The following is a 17,160-nucleotide window of genomic DNA, read 5'->3' as shown; positions in this document are numbered from 1 at the left end:
GCTTCACTGTGCAGAATGATATATATGCAGAGTATGACAGTGGAAGGCTGTTTTAACATTCATCTGCTAATTGAAGTGGAAAGTTTCTCTGAGCTCATTGAAAATCTGATTTTAAGGGGCAGGCCTATGAGCAGGATATGCAACATCACAATTAGTTTGGAAGCCAATCCTGGTCCAATATTATTATAACTTACACAACTGTGATGTGGAAACTTGAAGCCTTCAGTGCACAAACACTAAGAATGGACTTTACAGTGAAGTAGAAGACATCTTGTGTCCAGCAGTTAAACTTTTGAGATGAAATATATTTACATATTATTATATACACATTTATAGATTCTGGAATTTTCAATGTAGGAGAAGGAGGAGATGCCATTTTAAGGATTTTCATATTTTCATTATAATTTTTTTTTTTTTTTTTTTTTTTGAAAAACCTTATCAGAGACACATTATTGTTCCAAGCAGAGTATTTTGATATGTCTTAATACTGTCTGGAGAGGATCTCTAAGTGATTTCTTCCATGCTTTTAATTTGCTAATTATTTCTATTTGTTTATAATTCTCTTTTGCCTCCATTTTCTCATAATTCTGTTTAAAGATTCTCAGTATTCTTAGTGTATAGTCATACTTTTTATCTATTGTTTCAGGAAAAGATAAGATCAATACAATAAAATCTCATAATACATTATATTTTCCTTGCACTTTTGAACACTTTTTCCTTTTCTGGTTCTATTCTATTGCAATTATTTTGTGCTATTATGCGTACACCAGTTAAAGATGACGAATTGGAAGTCATGAACCCAGTAAGGCCATGTTTATGGTAGTAAATAAGCACTAGTAAAGGAGTGAACTTGTGGACTAATAGTTCATAATATACGCTTTTGGACGTCAGGACAGACATCTCAGCCTCTGCTGAGATGTCTGTCTCTTGCAAGACTCCTAATTGTATGTATATATATTCTAAACCACTGCGTACACTTTAAAACAAAAAATGATATCTGATTGAATTGCCATAAAAGAACAGTGATAGTCTCTTCCACCATGCAGATGTTGACTATGATAGCCACTCATTTGGCTGATTTAACAAGATAAAATTGGGTATGTGCTGAGCTCGCTCAAAGAGACACTGGCTCTCAGGAAATGGATACGTGTGAAATGCACCACTAGTGTGCGTGATTAAAATATGAGCACATTTGAATGAAATAAACATTTCCTATTCAAACATAAAATGTTTTTAAAGCATGGTCAATATGCTCGTTGACCTCCATATTTTTGATGTAACTCCAATGTTGCGTGTTGTCTTACTGTTTATAATTCATGCCTTGTATTTTATCCGCCTTTTGTTTTTCACAAGCAGATGATTGTGTGGACGCCTTCATGTCGCTCCCTCTGATGTCTCAATCAATGTAACTTAATTACTTGCATTGGCAAAAGAGGCCATAGTGCTATTGATCCTGTCTCTGTTGATTGGTGAGGTGTGTCTGAATAATGAGCTTAGTAAAAGATAGTAGAAGTCAGTCACAAAGGCATCACAGAACCTTTAAATGGGGTATTTCTGGAATGAGGGGATATGCAGGAGATGTCTGTCTGGAAAAAGGGTTTTTTTTTTCTCAGTTAATTTACAATAAACATTTAAAGCAGTAGTGAAGTAAGGACACAGACCTGAGGGGCTTCCAATATTTATTTACATTTATTGATTTATTATTATTAGACTCACATGTAAGACGATGGGTGGATGGGGGTAATGGTTAAAAAAAGAGAATAACGGAGCATATTTTCAGATTCTCTCCCTCTCCTGGAAGGCAGTCATTGAGTTGCACTCATTTGTTCACATGAAAAGTGACAGAAATAATTGTGTCATGAATGATAAAGGAGAGCTAGAGAGAGAAGTTCAAACCTGGGCTCCTCTCTTGCCTCGTCATAGCTGACCAATCACTGTGTGAAGTTGGTGTGAATGTCAGCTTGTCGGTGTTGGAAAGTTACAGAAATGGCCCTGCGTCCTCTAATCAGCTGTCAGAAAGGTATGGGGCGAGGGGGCTTCCAAACCTGTTTGACCACCTGACAAGTTGTTCTGTAGGAATATACCAAACCCTTAATACTCAGTACCGGTACCACTAGGACAGTGTTTTACCTTTACACTCTGTCAATCTTGAACAGCCCTGGCACATTCATAATCATTATATCAAAATACTGAATACTAATCATTTCTGGAACATTTGTGCCCCCTGAATATAGAGGCCAAAAACTGAAAAATATTGCAAAAATCAGGCAGATCCTGTCTCAAAAAGATGCAGAAAAAATATTCCAAACATTTCTTCCAGGCTGGATTGTTGCAATTCATTATTATCAGGCTGCCCTAACAAGTCTCTAAAGACTCTCCAGCTGGTCCAGAATGCAGCTGCACGTGTTCTGACTAAAACTAGAAAAAGAGATCATATTTCTCCCATTTTAGCTTCTCTACATTGGCTCCCTGTAAAACCCAGAATATAATTTAAAATCCTTCTTCTCATCTGCAAAGCCCTTAATGGTCAGGCACCATCATATCTTAAAGAGCTCATAGTACCCTATTACCCCACTAGAACACTGCACTCCCAGTATGCAGGCTTACTGGTGGTTCCTACAGTCTTTAAAAGTAGAATAGGAGGCAGAGCCTTCAGCTATCAGGCTCCTCTCCTGTAGAACCATCTTCCAGATTTGGTCTGGGGGGCAGGCACCCTCTCTACATTTAGACCAGTCGAGGCAGATGGCCGCCCACCCAGAGCCCAGTTCTGCTTGAGGTTTCTTCCTGTTAAAGGGGAGTTTTTCCTTACTGCTGTCGCCAAGTGCTGCTCATGGGGGAATGTTGGGTATAATAAAGAGTTTGGTCTAGACCTATTCTATGTGAAAAGTGCCCCACAATAACTTCTGTACTGATTTGGCACTATATGAATAAAAATTGAATTGAATTGAAAAATTGAATTAAAAGTTTTTCTGTCTTTTTGATAAAGCTTATAGATAGGGCAGGCCAGACTTACCTTGGACCAGTGCAATGAGCTCCTTTCTCCTCCTCCTCCTCCTCTCCATCTATATGCATTCATATACCATTAATGCATGTTTCTAACTTGGCTTCTTCCCCGCAATTTTTGTGCTTTCTCGTCTCACAGGTTCCTTTAGATAAGGGTAATGGACTCCCTTGTTACGGGGAACCCGTGCTGACATGGTCCTGTCACCCACGCCTGCTATTATTATTATTAGTCATATTTCTATTGTTACTATTGTTGTTATTGTTCTTCAACTGAATATGAAGTGACAGACTAAACAGTTGTATTCAGTCTGTCATATGTCAGCTGAACTGAAACATTTACCATTCAGCTTGGAACTGACTATTCTCCCTCCAAAATCACTCAATTGTATCTGTGTTTTGTGTTTTTTAGTCTGAGACGTTTAGTCATTTTAAAACTATTTTGTGCATTGTCAATGTCAAATATTTTGCCATGTTTTGTTGTTCAACAGCTCAACATCTCATTAGCAGAGTATGGTTTTGAATCACTGACTTCTGGGTTATGGGCCCAGCACACTTCCCCTGCACCACTCTGCTCTCAGTCACCAGTATTAGGTCTGGCATCTGCACTCCGTGATGTCAAACCAATATGTTATCTCACCTTGGGAGTAAATGTTAAATCAAGTTGAATGTCAAAAAGGAGGAACCCCTTGGCAAGTGCTCTTCCTGCACTTCCTGCCTGTCCATGACTTGTAGCTACAGCAGTTTGTTTACTTTGTCTCTCATCCTGTACGATGTAACACCAGCACTCTGGCAGCCCGCCAGCTGCTGTCAATCAGACACCAACATGTACGTCCAGCCGGCTCAGGCAAAAAGGAACATTTCTGATATTTCCCCAAAGACCCTTTTTCCTAATTTTAATAATGCAAAACTTTTACAAATATGTTTTGCTTTTAATACGATATCCATTGAACTGTAAATACAGTGCATGCAAGGAAAGAGAAAAGGTGGAATAACTGAAGCAATTTCATTAAAATAAAAGTGTAATGAAGGCCTGCTGTAGCACTAGTTGCATCACCTGTTTACAGTGTCCACTACAGCAGCAAAAGGAAAAGCCATCTGATGTGGCAATCAGTGCCAATTTGTCTGAAAACCAGACAATGTAGGTATTGTTAGATAAGGTGGAGACAGCACGCACCCATTGATTTCTGAGTTATGGGCCCAGCACACTCCTGCTGTGCCACTCTGCTCTCAGTGACCAGTACTAGTGCTTGCACCTGCATTCTATAATTTCAACAGAACATCTTATCTGGATGACATCGACAAACTACTGTTTTGTTCAAGAGACTTTTAATGCTAGATTTTTTGCTAAATAACCAGGAATGGGTTTTCAAATATAATGACCTCAGGTGTCACTTTGGAGGCAGACACATACAGCTGATTATATGTTGTTTATATAGATATTTATACTCTGTTTTTATAAGCAGTATGTTCCATCAAGTGCAGGTTAGACTGTTCTTATTTCAGACCCTGGCATTCCTCATCTGACCAGCAGTGGTCCTCAGTCATTCCCACCATTGCCCAGGCACCTGACCCTCAGCTGCTTGTCATTACTTCATCAGACAGTTTTTAAGTAAATGTTTATCCCTCCCTCACAGAATGTCTATTATGCTTCAGCCTTTGTGTTCACCTTTGCTTCTCTGCCTGCCTGACTGTTATGACCCTTGCCTTTCCTCTGTTTGCTCTTACCTGCCTGCTCCACTTTTGTGTTACAAGACACCTGCTTTTACCTCCAGTTGCATCAGGTGCCACCAAATCAACCAGGACTGAATTTTTTCAGTTTACTTCAGTTGGATGTTTGAGCTTCACTGTGCAGAATGATGTATGTGCAGTTTGACTAGAAAGCTGTTTTCACATTCATCTGCTGAGCCCACCTTATTACTCAATTTAAGGTGTGTACCTACAAGCATGATTGATGACATCATAACCAGTTTGGAGCCAATCCTATGTCCTGCAGGAAAACTTTAGAAATGAACAATATTTGTATATTCATAGATTCTGGATTTTTCAAAGAGGAAGAAGGAGGAAATCTTGTTTTAAAGATTATTAAGGAGATATTTGAACTTTTTGATAGACTAAACAGAGTATTTTTTAAATGTATTAAAACATGTCTTGAGGGGAATATTTAAGGATTATAACTTTAAAACAGTGGGGAAAAAACTCAGCATGTAACATTTAGTTACAACAGTTTAATAATAACTACAGTTAATACAAAATACATAATTACAGTGCTAGTGAAGTACAGTAGGTGTCCAGCTCTCTATAATACAACAGTTGTCAGTTTGACAGTTGTTGCAGTGTTACAACCTTCAAACTGACGGCTCAGGATATGCACAGCCTGTCACTGCAGTTGAGTAAAAAACACTGATTTGCAAAATGAAATTTTTTTTCAGGAATGAAGAAAAGCTATTTTCTCACTGACATCTATAAGTTTTTGGAAAAATACACTAATAACATTTTATAAATAATGTACAATAACAGATCTCAAGAGCGCAAGAGTTTTGAGCTTCACTCAAAGTATGTATATGACAATGTAAACTTTCAAGTCCAGTGAAGGAGAAACAGCAAAATTGCAACAGTGCTACAATACATACAAACTGTCAGAGGCCTGTAACAACAGAGTCCTGCAACCTTGTCTACTACAAGTTATGCTCATTTTCAAGGTGGCAACAAAAGTATGGTTAAAGGGGCACTCCACATACTTTATACGTTAAGATCAGTCACTAGTCAAGAGGACAACTACTCAGCCTGTGAAAACAGTTGTATAATGTCTTTTGCTGCTCTGGAGGAGCTTTATCAAGTCTGAAAAAATAACCCTGATGTCACAGTGATGTCATCAGTTAGCTCTGCTTTGGCTTGGGGACTGCAGGTACCGCATATTACAGAAAGCCTATGTTATATATGACAGCATATCTCTGCCATAATCCATGAGCGTAAACTCAAACAGCCGTGCATGCATATTATTTTTGCAAGCACTTTCACAGCATTTGCGTGCAGAATATCTTGCGCAAGCAATATTGTAGCCTGCGAGGAGAAAATCAGGTGCTGAATGCACGTGGAATCCAAAGGAGCACGTGAATGTTTCACCTGATTGCACGCGACTGGTTTTTCTTTTTGGCAGTAATTGGGCAGACCTGGTCACCATTGTATCCCTAAATATAATTGGTTGAGTGGGTGCGCCATCTTGGACAGGTAGGTACAGCAACACCACTTGGACAAACCACATAGAACAATTCTATATGAAAAGTGCCCTGAGATAACTTCAGTTGTGATTTGGTGCTATATAAATAAATTGACTTGACTTGACTGTATGCAAAATCTTACATAGAGCAATGTACTTGAATGTGTTTGTCTGAGCTGTCTTTTGTTTGTCTGTTTTTTTTCTTTTTACTTAGATCCTGTAGTTATTTTTATATTAGTGGTGTGGATAACCATAACAATTATGCATTTTGTGATAAGCATATAATTTAGTACACCTATAGCCAAAGGCATTCCAAAAAGTTTTGGATATTGTCGCCCATGGCAGTCATTTTTCAGAATGGCCTCCAGTGACTGTTTTCAGATCAATTTTCTTATCAGCGATGGATATAATATGATATTGAGGACATAATAAGTTGAATTTATTAACCATACATAGTTCTTGGGAATTGCCATTTGGATAAAACACACAAGTAATTGAAAATTCAAGATGGCTGCTATTTTTCAAGAATGCAGCCATGACTGATATGAAAATTGTAATTGCAATAAAGTTGCATAGAGTAGTCTGATATGGATGATCTTGGCATCAAATCATGCATTTTTTGATGTAGAATTCAATTGAGGAACTTTAGAATTGCCCAGAAGCTTCCTTCTTACAATTCATGGTTCAAAATAAGTGACATCTGCTCAAAACCTAGGGTCTATTGTGGGAAAGTCTTTTCAGAACTCCCCTTCCCATTCCCCACAGTAACAGAGGGCTGTGGAGCTTTTTTGCACTCGCATTGCTTAACACATCCCTTCTAACATTTGCAGGAGACAAGCTGGACTGGCCTGTATCTGATAGGAATGTCCAGAAGGGTTCATAGTACCCCTCATATGTCTTTGACCAGCTCGATTTACACCGTGAAGGGAGTTCTGGTGTGGACACCAGCATCTGACCCCACACATGGCCTCCTTGGTACACTGCTCTCTTAACATGTTCCTCTAGGCCAGATTTTCTGATGGCCATTTCTTGCTGTATGGGCCACGTGTAATAGCATGTGACTATTGTCTTCCTCATGGAGCAATTGAAGATAGATCTGGAAGTGATGGCTTGCTGAGGACTTCCACATCATCAGTGACAACAAGCTGTTTATCCTCCTGCACAAACCATCTGAGCAGAGCATCTGAGAGGAAGGTGGAACAACTCAGTCTTATTGCTGTCAACTCTGAGAAAGTTATGCCTGTTCCTGGGAATGGCTGCAGCACCTACCACATGTCTCTGCACCCCCTTCACACACTTTGCTCTTGTAGCAGCTTTCAAAAACTCAGACAAGTAGTGGTCCCACACCAGATCAAGTCTGGACACACTTTCAAGTTTTCTGGTCAGATATGGAAAGAAGATCTCATGGGCATACTCATTGAAGGTCTTTACAGAAGTTGGTTTCAGCATCTGGATGATGGCTGCCCCATCTAGAATAGTGAAGGTAACCTTGGGATTGTCAGAGTTGTCACTATGAACATCTTCCAGGCATAAAAGAAGATCAGCCCACTCTTCAGCCCCAGGTGGCACTGGGGGACATGACTGGTTCTCGTGTCGAAAGAACTCATGAAGGTTTCCATCTCTGGTCCAGCAGGCAATGTACAACCTTGAAAAGAGCTCCATGTCTTGTTTGAGAGATACCAATTGCTGTTTTTTGATATTCTCCTCACAGTTGATATACCGAACACTGCCAGCTTATCTCTTGGTATGGTATCATCCAGTTTTGTTCTTTCAACAAGCCATTCTCTAGTGAAAGCTTCAAACTTGTGCTCTCCTATCTGCTTTGCCTTTCTGACTGCCTCAACAGCTGAGGGCCAAGCAATTTCTTTTGAGTGGAGTACAATCAGATCCTTGCTTTCCTCTTCAAAGGGGTTTCCAAGGTGTTCCATTGCATTGACCAGAGAGCAGACATCCTTAATGAACGAGACCTGAGAATGTTAAGGTGTGTCCTTGGGAGTTCAGCCACGTCTTTCAGATGAAGGGTGATCCATCTGACATAATGAGTATGGTCCATTGCATGAAACCATTTGGCTAGTTCTGTTAGGAAATCAAGGTACATGGAGAAAGATGCCTCTCACAATGACCGTATAAAGACCAGCATGAGCAGCTCTAGCTCAAGTTCAATAGACCAGCACTGAAACTGCGGGATGTTTGCTCTCTGGCTGCACCAAGCTTCAAACTCTAGAGGAACTTCATCTGTTTGTGTTTGACAATAGTTGTCATAAGTCCAGTGCTGCAGAACATTCAGAGCTGCTGCTATGATTTGATGGACTCTTCTCGTGGTGCGAGATACATGTGCTGCTTCTGGGCAATTCTGAAGTTCCAAATTTGAATTCTGCACTATAAAAATGTATGATTTGACATAGAGATCATTCATATTAGACTAGTCTATGCAACTTAATTGCAGTTACAATTTTCACACCAGTCATGGCTGCCATCTTGAAAAATTATGGCCTTCTTGAATTTTCAATGACTTACATTGGGAATTGTACTTATAAGTACGATTCCCAAGAACTGTGTATGGTTAATAAATTCAACTAATTATGTCCTCAATATCCTATTATATCCATCACTGATAAGAAAATTGATCTAAAAACAGTTGTTGGCTGGCGGCCATTTTGAAAAACGGCTGCCATGGGCGACATATTGAAAATTCATGACGGCCCAATATCCGGATTTTTTTTTAATGCCTTTGGCTATAAGTGTACCAAATGACATATTTTTATCACAAAATGTTGCAAAAGTTGCACAATGGGAAATGGAGGATTCAGCATTTTTGGAGCTTGATCCATAGTAGGGATTAAAGGATATCTCCGCCTCTGCAGGATGGAATTGGACTTTTTTTTTTTTTTTAAAGTATCTCTCTTATGAGTCCCCTCACCTACATGGAAGTGCAATACTAAATCCCTGGAGCACACCATAATGGTTTAGTTATGTTTAGGAAACTTAAACTGTTCAGTTGATCAATAAAGTTCATTCTTGACCACGTGAGTGCTAGTCTGACAGAATTATCTTAACTCAACATCTCTTTATTTTAATTTGAAGTTTAACCAGCACTTACAACATCAGAGATCAGATCAGATTGTCCTACACAGAACATAACATGGAGGATAGAGAGAGGGAGGTCTGGGTCCAAGGGGTACTCAGGGCCAACAGGTACAAACAGTGGATGCTGAGACTCCCACCCTGACATATGACCAGGACAACTCTGCTAAATCAACAGACACCACCAGAGGCATCCCAGCTTGGCTGTCAGAACATTTAGCCAGAGTCTTCCGCCAGACTCTCATGGGTCCAAAGGCTGCAGGTTCACTGTGTGGCAATCAATTTGTGGGAATATACTGTACACACCGCTAAAGCCCATGGTAAACTGAAATGATAAGGGCCTTAAGGCAACTCCTGCATTATTACCTAATTATAAAGAGGCCCTTAAGGGCACTGAAACTAGTTTTAAGGCCTTTATTATTTCATTGTATACTATGCCTACATGGTTTATTTTACTAAACAACTCTTTACTCACTTACTACATACTATTTACGAATACATAAACAATGCACAGAAAGTGCAATGTTAAACTAAGCTACCTTCATATTGTTGCATTTTAATACACTGTGAGTTGTATTGTAAGAGGAGATTCTCTAATCAGCATATCATTAGCCCCATTTCTATGAGTCATCCATCTCCCAGTTGAACAGCAATTCATCAAAGTCCCTGCTGAACCATCTGATAACACAAAGGATGATAAGGTGCAGTTAGGGTGAACTGCATCACGTGTTCCTCTGAAAGGACACTGCAATGTGTGACTTCATTTTATGGTTGTGACAGCACACTACTGGCTGCTCAGGAAACACTCAGTGTATTAATGCACTGTCTGTGACCCCCAGGCTCCTGCTGGGCCATGTCACACAGATGCATCAGGGCTCTAGTGACATTTCATTAGCCTCTCTAACCCAACATTACACCTAATGGGCAGGCTAGCTGTCTGCTGCTGTTTGGTAAATGGTAAATGGTAAATGGCTGCTTATATAGCGCTTTTATACAAAGCGCTTTACAATGTTTCTGCTGCTCACCCACCCATTCACACAAACACTCACACACCAATGACAGAAAGCTACCATACATCGGGATTCAGTATTGATCAGGGTTTGGTGTCTTGCCCAAGGACACTTCAACACTGGAAGTGTCGGGGATCAAACCACCAACCTTCTGATTAGTGGATGACCCACTCTACCTCCCGGGCCTAAGCTGACCTGCAGTGCTGTTTAAGGAGTGACTTTGAGTGTTCTGTCTGCAGGGTGGGAGGGGAGGAGGACACTGTCTGGGCTGTGTGCTGTGGGTCGGCAGCCTCTAAAGTATTCATCAAAATCTACCTGACTGTCTGGAGGATCCTCGGTGTTCAGATTAATCATGAGGCTCCAAAATTTGATATCGACCACAGGAGAAGGGCAGCTATTTTTACAAAAAGATATGTGGAAACAGATTAGAAGGTCACTTATAGAGAAAACATATTGTGTGTTGTACTGCCACATAGCACAACATGAACCATTATATATGAGGGTTGAATTCAATTTTCTGCTCATTACTGGTCACTTACAGAGGTCAGTGACAGTCTTAACATCCTCAAACCCTTTTAAGTTCTTTATTAAAGACATAGTTCAACATTTTGTGAAATGTACTTATTTGCTTTCTTTCTGAGACTGAGATGTTCTGATCGATATCAATCTCATGAAAACGGGGAAACAGCTAGCTTGGCTCTTTCCAAGGTTCAAAAATATATCCCTTAAGCAACAATTCTAAAGCTCACCAATTAACATGTTTTATCCCATTTGTTGAATTCATACAGAAACATACATTTATGATTTTAGGGGGAGTCTGGACTATTTCTTGGCAAACAACAAAAAACAAAGCAACAACAACAAAACAGTATTTGCACTGCATTAGGTTACACAGTGGTATCTGTGCAATTAACTGTTAACTGCCAGCTGGCCAATATTGCTTTAATAACATTCAATGTAGTAATAATATAAAAAGACTATAGAGGGGACAAAGATATTGAATGTGATAACTTAATTATATTAATATGAAATAATGAATCAAACAAGCTCTCCTGGAGTGGATACAACTGAAATAGACACTTCAGTTCTTACTGCAGCACAAACATGACAGTAATTTGAGAGTACTCAAAGAATTCAATTCAAGAATTTGTACTCTCAAAAAACCAAAACAACATACACACACGTGCACATACATACTCCTGGCCCCTGCATGATCTCTGATGATCAATGAAAGTTAAAGAATGACATAACAATAACTGGATAATACATAATAAATGCTAATATATTGATATTAATATAATTTAAATGTTTTTCAGTGTTTTCTTAAAAAACAGTACACTTAAGGAAAAGCATTTGAAGGCAGCTAGCTAAGTAACTCATTACATCTAAAAATCAGTTATGCTAGAAATTCAATTAAAACTTGGCTACACATGAACATCAACTTTAAAAGTCAAAAAGACAAATAGGAAATGTCAAAAGAAAACATCAGAGAGTTACATGTAGAAACTATTACTATAACAACAGCCGGGAGCAGTGACTGTACAGCATCCTGAATTCTTGTCATCACAGTGAGGCTGCCAGGTTTGCCTGACACCAAAGCTAGCTGTTTACCCCAGTTTTTCCAGTCTTTATGCTAAGCTAGGCTAACCACATCCTGACTCAAGCTCTGTATTTAACTCACAGACATGAGATTGATATCCACCTCTCATCTTATTCTCAGAGAGAAAGACAATAACGTATTTCCAAAAAAAACTTTTAAAGCTCATTTAAGTCTTCAGTATATCCTCTGTTAGGCCATGCATTGTTTCTGTAACTTCAATATTTTTGCACGCTGAATTGTCTGAAAATAGCCTGTTGATTGTTGCCTGTGAGGGGCAGCTGTGTGTGTGTGTGTGTGTGTGTTGTGGTGTTATTAGCTGTGTGTGTAGTATGTGTTCCAGTAGCCAGGTGGGCTGGAAGACATAAAGCAGGTGTGCTGCTGTGGGAGCATGAGGATCAGAGTGGGGAGATGCATTACTATGGCAACAGGCAACTTTCACCCCAGAGCTCATTACAGCTTATTCAGCTTGGAAAGCAATTCGGCTGCTGCCAGTGAGCAGAGCAAGGACAGGTATTATGGAAAAGCCAGGCTGAGGACACAATCCAGATTGTTTTCATTATCGTAGTTATGGTTATACTCAAGTGTGGTTTTGGGGATGGGGAGGTAGGCAAATGTGCCAGTCAGAGGCCACCACAGTGTAAACAAACAAGCACAAACAAACCAGAATTTGGACATAACTATGTTTTCGACTTTACAATTTATATAGAAGCACAAAAAACTACAGCCCAAAAAATTAATCAAGACCATATTCACTTTGTTGATAACAAGCTTAAAGATCAGGTCTGATGGGCAGATAAGGATATTTAAGGAGGTTTATTCAGTAATTTGAAGCTTAGAAAAGATTGTCTGTTTGACAGAGAAAAGGCTCATTAGTGCAATTATCAGATACAGGAAGCCTGTGTTTCTCATCTGACTAATCCCTCACCACAGGTATGGGTCCAATATTGTGGCAAAATTATTGTAACCATGACTGGCAAGTTGTGAAACTGTATCTCAATACGTATGTGTTTACTCAGATTCTTTAATCTGTACAAGGATCTCTAAATGTGCTGATTTGTAGATGTAGAAGATTTGTAAAACAATCAAAAAAATGTGAAAACTATCTTTCTGTAGCTTAGGGTTTTCTTTGCCCTGAACTAGGACTCACAGGTTCTTAATACTGGAAATTCTCAAAGGACCGTGTGGGCTGTGTGTGGGAGCTACAAATATAATGCAATCATATATAGATATTAGCTGTGTATTTTACAAAGTCATTCCAGGAGTTTCCATTAAAAATGTTAGAATGGGTACATCTTACAGTGAAATGATTACTGAAAAGGACAAGTTATCTTCTTTTTGTTGTCTTCTTTTTTAACTTAAATGTTAAGGATTCATTCATAGAATGATAGAAGCATCATGTGCATATGATATTTTGGAGGGAGGTTGGTTTGCTATATGCATTAGCCCTAATTTGTTTTTCTCATGATCGTTATTTTTATATTTTAAATGTGTGCATTGCAGTGTTGTAGTCAAGTCACTAAATCTTGAGTCCCAGACGAGTCTTGAGTCCCCAGTGTTCGAGTCTGAGTCCAGGTCCGAGTCACCAAAGAAGAGTCCGAGTCATGTCCGAGTCAAGATTGAGTCTGAGTCCAAGTCCAAGAGGCTCCAGTGCTCCACTCTGGCACGGTCAAAGAGCTGACATACAAATAAAAAAGGTCTACATTAAACAAAAATGATACAGCTGTCACCATTTCATATTAATATTAATGATGCACCGATTGCAATTTTCTTGGCCAATTCTGATTGCCAATTTTTTAAATTTCTGACCTACTCATTCCAATTTTTGCTGATTCAGATTTTCTTTCTTTATAAGAATTAAATAAGATTTTGGGGGATTTTTGGACTTAAAGGTTTTAAAAATTGAAAGCTTTGTGTCTTCTTCACTCATGCTAAAGAACTTCCACACCAACAACATGTGTGTCTGTGGCTGTCTTTGCACTGTGTGTGCAACATGCATGCATTTGTGTGTGTGTGTGTCAATACTTGAGCCCAAGTCCGAGTCCAAGTCAGCAGTGCTCAAGTCCGAGTCGAGTCACGAGTCCTGAAAATCAGGACTCGAGTCGGACTTGAGTCCGAGTCCTGGACTCAAGTACTACAACACCAGTGCATTGATTATTACATTTGTATTATGGCAATAAGGTTCTCCTTTGTCAAAATCAAAACAGTAAATAAGTGTCACAGATTTCTAACTCTCAAGGAAATGTGTTGTATATTGATCCACCAGTACCTTACAGTAAAAGCATTACAATAGGCATCAGTAAGTTACTGAGAAGAAGCCTATTGATTATGATATTATTTATGTTTAAAGATTCTTGTACATATTGCAAATCTGACAACACACATACAGATTAAGACACAGGCTTACATCTTCCCTTTCCTTAGAAAAGTGTCTCCCATTGTCCCCTTTTTATGTAAGATATTTAGGCCATGCATTTGGTTTACAATGACTGTGAAAGTATTTTACCACTCAAGAAAGGCATTTTCTAAATTTTCTGTAAGAACAGAAGGATGCCGACATAGAGAGGATAAAGTCATCTGGCTCATACTACAGTAAGAAAGCATGGCTGAGAGTGATTTATGAAGACTGTAAGTACAGAACTGTCTTTGACCGTTCATTTATCAGTGTATTGTTGTGTTTGGGGTTAATAGTGAAAACTTTAAATAATTTATTTAAAGATCCCATGAGGTGTCTGACAAGTTAAAATGTCAAATGTCTGTCCTTGAATCGGTTGTTTCATAATCAAGGATTTTCCAATGAAATGAAAGGAGCCTTCTGTTGGGCACTGTGCCAAACACACACACACACACACACATACACACACACACACACACACACACACACACACACACACATACACACACACATACAAACACACTGACTGTAGTCTTGCCCCTGCAAGAAACAATACGCTGTAAGCTAACATTTTTCATATATACATATATATAGGCCATTACGGGAAACAAAACATACTTTGAAGCACATAAACACACTGAAGAAAAGAGACATTTCTACATTATGTCCGCTATTACCACCTCTATTTCCACAGAGAGGACATTTTTTGTGCAATATATACTTCTTTTCACTCTTCCACCCTTTGCTGGCAGATGTTCATTATGACTAAAGTGCTTTGCAACTGATGACTGCTGGGTAATTTTGCTGATGTATACCTCAGTGACTAGACAAAATTCCATTTGATGAGTCATCCGCTCCACCGAGAGGATTAAATTGTGCACTCACAGGCCGTTACTGTTCACAGCCAGTCATAAACTATATCCCAGGTTCTTTCAAACATCCTGGCTCAGAGCAGTTACTTTCAGAATGTGAACGCATACACAACGCCCACAACCACTATGTTCCCAATGGTGGCAGTGATGGCGATCCAGAGCCAAATGGCATCCCGGGACATGGACTGAGGCTCCTCAGGTGGGCCTTGAGCTGCCATGGATGCAGCGTGGACGCTGGCAGACGAGTTGAACAGAGAGTGGTCAGTGCTGTAGTCATCGTTGGGCGATGAGTCCATGAAGGCGCCTGTCATCACCGGAATCTGTGGACACAAAGGATAACGCAGTTAAAACCACTGCTGTTCCTATTAACATACTGTAAATGATTAACTTTTCATGGATGACGGAACATATCACCCAGTGCAGCGGTGTGGCTCATTGATGTGTTTAATAGTTTTTGGACAACAACGGCACAGAGGAATAAGATATATCAGGCTTTGAAAACACACACAATACTTGTTAGTAGATGAGATTTGTTGACAATAACAAAAATATAGAAAATCGCCAACCAAATCCTTTGAACTACTCTGAATGAAACTAAACACTTCCTGCAAATGTTTCACCTTATAACCCTTCCAGGGAAAGATTGAATTGTGCCAAATGATTTGATTATAAAGTAATTACAATTCTTTTCATCACTATAATTATGTGTCTTTTTCATGCATTGGCACTTTTTGGAGTGCATTCTAAATTTAGAATGCCTACTTAAACATGCATAGAAATATAATGTGATAAGGTTTTACACTAAACTACACAATTAGTGAGTAACAATAAGTGAGTAAACTGGATTATTATCATAATGCAAAACCAGAAGAGGTTTTTCCTATTTGTTCTGGGCCTCTTGCCCTTCATCATTATCAGGGGCAGGAAGTGCTGTTGCTGAGTGACAGGGCCAGCATTTCCTAGCCCTGCTACTACTCCTGCTGTTGAAATAGAAAATGCAACTAAAGTACAACTTCTACTAAAACTGCTACTACTTAGACTATTGTTACTGCCATCTCTCCGCTGCTACTTATGGCACTCCTGCTACAATAGTTTGGTTGTAGTACATAACTTTGTGAGGAACATAACTTTGTAATGTTACAATGTTCAATTAAAGAAACTATTTTACTAGAAAACTCAGTTTTCATTCAGACTGGTCCTGCCAGCTCAATTACAAAGTAACTTACTACAGTTTACACAGAAAATTTCATTATATTCACTATACTGGACTTAGAAGAAACAAAGTAACAAAATGAACCTATTGTAGCATACGCAGAAAAAGGGAAACAGAAAGTCAATATGACAGGATTATGTAGAGTATACACCCCATGTGTATGAATGTGATTGCTTTTTAAGGTCACACATCAAAATAAGCTCCATTTGTGAAGAAGTGTGTTTATTCCAGACAATAGTTGAGACAGACTAGTAAAAAAGAAGGTGCTGTCATGTAACTATACTTAATGCTTAAAAACATCCCAAATACCTTTCTAAAGACAAAGCTTTGTCTTTCTTCTGACTGCCTCTTATTAAATACATTGATATGTTTTATAAAATGCTCACCAGTTGTTCATATTCATCCATTGTAAAGCTGTTATCTATAAAGCAGGGCTAGTTTAAAATCAGGAGTGTCAGGAGAGAGCTCATCTGAATCTAATCTACAATGAACCACTGGATGAACAACAGTGAACACGCACAATTAGGTAGGAAATAGGAGAAGTCAGAACAGGAGTAGAGAATCTGGAGGTTTTGGTGTGTGGTTCAAGTCAATTAGTGTTTTACAACTGAAAGCAATGAAATAAGCTGTGGATGTCTTGTTTAAGTTGACGTGAGGGTGGTGCTACAGGAGTGTAAGTCCAGTTCATCCTCTGTGGAACATGAGCAAGGAACATGTGCTCAGTAGATTTTACATCAATCTACCCATTCCATTTTTAATTTTTTTGTGA

The 17,160-nt window shown here is 39.1% G+C and overlaps 1 protein-coding gene across 1 annotated transcript in view; it reads right to left on the bottom strand.

Moving 5' to 3' along the window:
• Positions 1-5,213: 5,213 nt before the first annotated feature.
• LOC137169611 (uncharacterized protein C14orf132-like) overlaps positions 5,214-17,160 on the bottom strand; it is a 64,058-nt gene continuing 52,111 nt past the window's right edge. The window contains exon 2 of the mRNA XM_067572883.1: positions 5,214-15,498. Coding sequence (XP_067428984.1) covers positions 15,268-15,498 — 231 coding nt within the window. The 3' untranslated portion in view covers positions 5,214-15,267. The remainder of the gene's footprint in view (positions 15,499-17,160) is intronic.

This window comes from Thunnus thynnus, chromosome 18 (genome assembly GCF_963924715.1).
Source record: "Thunnus thynnus chromosome 18, fThuThy2.1, whole genome shotgun sequence".
Lineage (NCBI taxonomy): Eukaryota > Metazoa > Chordata > Actinopteri > Scombriformes > Scombridae > Thunnus > Thunnus thynnus.
This window is presented reverse-complemented; position numbering and strand designations above follow the sequence as displayed.